The 6335-nt window shown below is 40.1% G+C and overlaps 1 protein-coding gene across 1 annotated transcript; it reads left to right on the forward strand.

The window, feature by feature from the left end:
- Positions 1 to 1836: 1836 nt before the first annotated feature.
- ZBTB14 (zinc finger and BTB domain containing 14) lies at positions 1837 to 5646 on the forward strand. The gene is made up of 2 exons (XM_054587407.1): positions 1837 to 1900; positions 3205 to 5646. The coding sequence occupies exons 1-2, from the start codon at positions 1898 to 1900 to the stop codon at positions 4549 to 4551; spliced, it is 1350 nt and encodes a 449-aa protein (XP_054443382.1). The 5' UTR covers positions 1837 to 1897; the 3' UTR covers positions 4552 to 5646.
- Positions 5647 to 6335: the final 689 nt, after the last annotated feature.

Genomic DNA, 6335 nt, shown 5'->3' on the forward strand with positions numbered 1-6335 from the left:
GGCCGCGCGCCGCCCCCGCCCCCGGCCGCGGGAGGGCGGGGGAGGGCCCGGCGCGAGCCGGCCAGGGAGTGCGCGGGGCGCGAGCTCCGGGCTCGCGGGCGGTACGGGGCGCGGCGCGGCGCGGCGCGGGGCTGCGGAGACGGGCCAGACGCCCGCTCCCGCTCGCTGCCGCCGCCGGGACCGCCGTGGGCTCTTTCTCTTGCGCTCAGAGCCGAGGCCACAAGCTTGCGCGGGAAGCCTAATTATGAAAGAGAAAGTCACTCTTTCACCTTCCGGCTCCGAGGCCGGAGCTTTTGTTTGGGAAGAAATGCAAACGGCCTCATCCACTCCCCCATTTTCCGGGTAGAAAAACGAGAGCGTGGCTTGGAGAACCTATGAAGCTGGATGGCTCTTGCGCTTCGTTCATTTTTTTAATCCCATCCCTAGTTGCGAGTTTTGGATAGGGAAGTCTTGCCGCCGCCATTGTCGCGGCTGTTCGGGGCTAGGGAAGGCGGCTGCCTGCCTGTGTAAGTTTGGCTGTGCTGGAGCCCCCACTCCCTGTTCTGTAACGGCGGCTTGGTCCTCCAGAGGTTTGGAGAGCTGTAATAAAGGGGCAGCTTTGTTACAGAGGTGTAGTTGAGGCTACAATTTTCTCACCACCTGCATACTAGTAATGGGTATCCTCCAGTTTGACGCACCTGAATTTAGCAGTTGGAACATTTCAATAGGAAAAAAGTGGCCCTCAGAGACCTTGAGAGTGGAGGCCAAAATGCACCCGGGCCAAAAAAGAAAAACAACAACAAAAAAGCACACTGATATGTACGGCCCCTTCTCTCCCTATTCCATGCACTTTTATCCCACAAGCCCTGAAATACAGTAGGAAGTGACACGGTAGAAGTTTGGCCTGGCTGCTTTCTTTTGGGGATGACTACAGAGCAAGTCCCATTTAAGAACCAAAGTCGGAAGTATCTGTAAAACTAATTTTGCCCAATCCTCACACTTTGCAGATAAGAAATTTTCCTGCTGCTTTAAGATACCTCATTGCTGTTTTCCTGTCTGTAGAGGGAACTTTTTGATAGTTTTCAGAGTTCTGGTCTCTTGATTCGAGTTTTGCATTGCAGTTTTTGAGAAAGGGTGTTGCAACCCAGTCTCTTAATGTGGTCACTGTTCAGTAGAAGACTTTTTATATTTTTCAGGATATTGGTCTGCAGGATAGAGTCCCTATGGTAAGAGTTAAAATTCAAAAACTGAAATCTTTGAGCATCTCTGTAGGGGTACAGGTGAAAACACCTAGAGTTTTCAAATGCAGGCTAAATGGTATGTGCTACATCGTACAGAAGTGTAGAAAGAAGAAAGCAGCTACTGTTTCCTCCAGTATTAACTGTTGAGTATGTGAACTTATATAACTTTATCCATATCTATAAAAATAGATATACCCTCCTAATGATTCTAGAGAAAAATGTGGAGGGCTCCATACCTAGCAGGAAGTGGTGGGGGAAAGGGGCACTTTCTGGCTTTTTCTGTTATCTCTGTAGTCATATCAGTATCTATACATGGGCTTTGCTTCTGAGGAGAAATTCTTTAGTGGCTCTCCAGTACATTCTCTGATTTCTTGTGCACAGTCTCTCCACACCCCAGGTGCTGTAGCCCTTACCTCTTCTCCTTCATGTCTGCTCAGAGCTGAACCTGATGCTGCCAGCTGCCCTTCTCTCTGTCCCCAACCTAAAAATGGGTACATGTGCAAGTGGCAGGAAAGTTTATTTTTAAAAAACATTCTTGTTTAGAATTTGGGATAGAGGAAGATCCTATCTTACTCTCGTGTGTCCTTTTCTCTTGTAGGACTGGCGTGCCCCTGATCAGTTATTCTGATCTGAAGAATTTGGTGTTTCAGGCATTAAGACAATAGTCTGAGTTGTTCATGGTAACTATAACTTTGGATTTTAAATCTTGAAAATATGATTCAGTATTTGCTTTTGAAAATATGTGTATAGATATACACATATATATCGATTGTGTCATTTCTCTTGGGGGGGAATGTGTGTTTTTCTCATGTATACTGTGTTGAGTGAAAGGAAAACAATGTTTTTGAAAATAAAACAATACATTATTTTAAAAAGATCAGTTTTCATTTCCTGGCTGGGTAGCTCAGTTGATTAGAGCATTGACCTGATACACTAAGGTTGTGGGTTCAATTCCTGGTCAGGACACATAAAAGAAGCAACCAATGAATGTATAAGTAAGTGGAACAACAAATTGATGTTTCTCTCTCTTTCTCTCTAAGATAAATAAGCATACTTTTTAAAGTATCAATTTCTTTAATGTTGTGACAGATGTGTTCTGTGCCAGTTCTAAATTCCTTTGCTTGTAAAATACTTGCAGCACTTGTCAAGTACATCTGATCTTGATGACATTTTTGTCTGGATGGCAGATAGGTTGGCATCCAGAGGGAATAAAGCCGCTTATCACCTGTCTTCCCAAATGTCATCTGATTCTTTGAGGGTCATATTAAAACTTAGCTCTCATTCAGTGGCCCAAAACTAGTCTGGAAAAACTAGAAGACAACACCAAATGGAATATTTTGGCAATGATATCCCTCTCTAGTTCTGCAACAGTGATTTGTCAGTTCTGTCTACGAAGTAAAACACTCAACGCTGTTAGTTATTTTACTGAATCTTCCTCTACGTTAAATTGGAATAGATTCAACAGACAGGACTAGTGGATCTGTGCCTCAGAACTGTTTCTTAAACCTTGAAGCTGAGTTATTTGTCATTATTACCTCTACTTCTTGGGAATCACAGATTGTGGAGTAGATTTCTTGAAATTGAGTCCCAGCTCTCCACTAAATAACTAGAATATTGGGCAGGTTCCCAACCTCATCTATGAAGTGGAGATAATAATATCTATCCCATAAGTTTATTTGATCATTACATTTGTGAAGACATGCAAAGTACATAGAACAATACCTGGTATGTATTATGTGCTTAGTAAAAGTCGGCTATTATTATAACTAGGAAAATATTTAGTAAACTGAAGATAAATAGAAGAAACAATATGGGAATTCCTAAGATGGGATGGCTTTTTTACTCATATCCTTGAACCACTCATAATGACTGTCTGAAATTGTTCGGTACCAAAATTGATGAGAAAATGAAAAATTTGTCTTTTCTATATGAAAAAGTGTTTGTCCATAATTTTCAAACTTTCTTTTTAAAAATTTTTTTGTAGGAGTTTTTCATCAGTATGTCTGAAACCATTAAATATAATGACGATGATCATAAAACTCTGTTTCTGAAAACACTAAACGAACAACGCCTGGAAGGAGAATTTTGCGATATTGCTATTGTTGTTGAAGATGTGAAATTCAGAGCACACAGATGTGTTCTTGCCGCTTGCAGTACCTACTTTAAAAAGCTTTTTAAGAAGCTTGAGGTTGATAGCTCTTCAGTCATAGAAATAGATTTTCTTCGGTCTGATATATTTGAAGAGGTCCTGAACTACATGTACACAGCAAAGATTTCCGTGAAAAAAGAAGATGTTAACTTAATGATGTCGTCGGGTCAGATTCTTGGTATCCGATTTTTGGATAAACTCTGTTCTCAGAAGCGTGATGTATCTAGTCCTGATGAAAATAATGGCCAGTCAAAAACTAAGTATTGCCTCAAAATAAATCGCCCCATTGGAGATGCTGCTGATACTCAGGATGATGATGTGGAAGAAATTGGAGATCAAGATGACAGTCCATCTGATGACACTGTAGAAGGCACCCCACCGAGTCAGGAGGATGGCAAGTCGCCTACAACTACGCTCAGGGTTCAGGAAGCAATCTTGAAAGAGCTGGGAAGTGAGGAAGTTCGAAAAGTAAATTGCTATGGCCAGGAAGTAGAATCCATGGAGACCCCAGAATCGAAAGATTTGGGGTCCCAGACTCCTCAAGCCTTAACATTTAATGATGGAATGAGTGAAGTGAAGGATGAACAGACACCAGGCTGGACAACTGCTGCCAGTGACATGAAATTTGAGTATTTACTTTATGGCCACCACCGGGAACAGATTGCCTGTCAGGCATGTGGTAAGACATTTTCTGATGAAGGCAGATTGAGGAAACACGAAAAACTACATACGGCGGACAGGCCATTTGTTTGTGAAATGTGTACAAAAGGTTTTACCACACAGGCCCATCTAAAAGAACATCTAAAAATCCACACGGGATATAAACCCTACAGTTGTGAGGTGTGTGGAAAATCATTTATTCGCGCCCCAGATTTAAAGAAGCACGAGAGAGTTCACAGTAATGAAAGACCGTTTGCATGTCATATGTGTGACAAAGCCTTTAAACACAAGTCCCACCTCAAAGATCATGAACGAAGACACAGAGGGGAAAAACCTTTTGTGTGTGGCTCATGCACCAAGGCATTTGCCAAGGCATCTGATCTGAAAAGGCACGAGAACAATATGCACAGTGAAAGGAAGCAGGTTACCCCCAGTGCCATTCAGAGTGAGACAGAACAGTTGCAGGCAGCAGCGATGGCTGCCGAAGCAGAGCAGCAGTTGGAAACAATAGCCTGTAGCTAGAGGTGGTGGGACATGAACACTTTGCCTGACCCACGGAGACTGAGGTTGCATTGTTCATAATAAATGAACATCAGTCACTGTATTTTTTTTTTTTAACTTACGGAGCATTGTACTCACTGGACTTAAGACAGTGCCTGGTTAGGTGTTTTTAAAGCTTTTCAAGGAAATAGCGTTCATTGGTTCTGACCAAACAGTTTCACTGTCCTGTCTGGTGTCTAGTATTAATGTTGCCAGTAAGTCCCGCCCCTTCTCTCTCTTTTTTTTTTTCATGGTTTTAGTTTGAGGATTCCTGTGTCCAGTTCAGAAGTGAGAGACTTCCATTTTTAATTCCTCTCTACACTGCTGCACTGGTGAACACACTGCACAGAGTGATAATTGAGTAAATTGATTTCCTAATCCCAATTATATGTGACTTAATAGTCAAAACAGCATTTTAAATAACTTAATAAAAGTACTTAATGTAGACACAAATACTGGTGGGTGGTTGACCAAGAACACTGCACAAATATGAAAAGTAGGCCTGGAAATGTGGGATGGTCTTCGATTTGTACTTGATTTGTAATTTTCTATCACTGTTTTTTACAGTTTTTGTGGACAAATAATGGTTGCTTTGCTGAAGTGTCTCTTCATCCATTTTGATTGATTGCCCATACGTACCCCCAAAAAGTGGTAACAAGACTCAAAGGCTAAGCAAATCCATGGGGATGTTGGTGATCTGGGAGCTGAGTTCCTTCATTCCTCTTATTTGGGGCATTGCCACTCTGAAATGGATGGGGTTTGTGGAGTGGACCAGTGGTGAAAGGTTTAGAAAAGGGTAAATAGGAACCTGGCTCTCAGAGACAATGTTTTCACACTTGCAATAATTCCAAGATTTCCTAGATCAAAATAATTCTTAATTGATTTTGAAGTTAGGACAAGAGCAGGTATGCCTCTTCAGATACATTTGTGTAACTTAATAGAATGTTATCAAGCTTTTGTGCTCTCTGTAGCATATGATTTATCCGTAAAGGAGATGCAATATCATTACTTAAATTAATACATTTAAAATCTTTTAAGTGTGTAAATAGTATAGAAGTGTTGGTCTTACGTATTTCAAGGAAAAGTAGACAGCTGCACATTTTTTTGCACATTCGATTAAAATAACTTCCATCAGCAAGAAGCATCAGTCTGTTGTTAACAAATATTAAAGATTGTCAACCAAATGTTTATGTTTTTGAAGTATATTTCATCATTGGTTACAGTTTTAAGTAGAGTTGATTGCCTTTTCATAGCTGTAACAATTATAAATGATGTTCCCATCTTGGTGTAAGAAAAAATTTTTAAACCATTTCTTTTGGAATATATTGAAATAACAATAGTTTGAATTATGTTCTATAATAAAGCATTAGTCAATTATTTTGGAATGTACAATTTTAGAAAAATGTTGACTTTTAAAATTTATTTTTGGTTGATAGATTTTTAAAGATACATTAAAATAATTTCATTTCATAGCCTGTTGAATTAACACCTGTAATTACTATTGTGGGAGAAATTTTATTTTTTAAATTGGTATATATGTTATGCCAAGCTTGTAGGATGAAGATACTACCTTTTAAGAAACTTATTTATTGGTAAATGTTTAGTTTAAAATTAATTTAATTTTTCTTAAAACTTGTTTTTCCATCCTAAAAGTAGTCCTGTCACTGTTTATGTGCTGTTAGTAGAAGAGGAACTGATTGATGTTCCTAGGATGTTTTAACAAAAGCAGAAGAAAAATAATTTAACATCTTGTTGACAGCTACTTT

This window comes from Pteronotus mesoamericanus, unplaced genomic scaffold (assembly GCF_021234165.1).
Source record: "Pteronotus mesoamericanus isolate MK-2021 breed Mesoamerican mustached bat unplaced genomic scaffold, CSHL_Meso_final scaffold_118, whole genome shotgun sequence".
Lineage (NCBI taxonomy): Eukaryota > Metazoa > Chordata > Mammalia > Chiroptera > Mormoopidae > Pteronotus > Pteronotus mesoamericanus.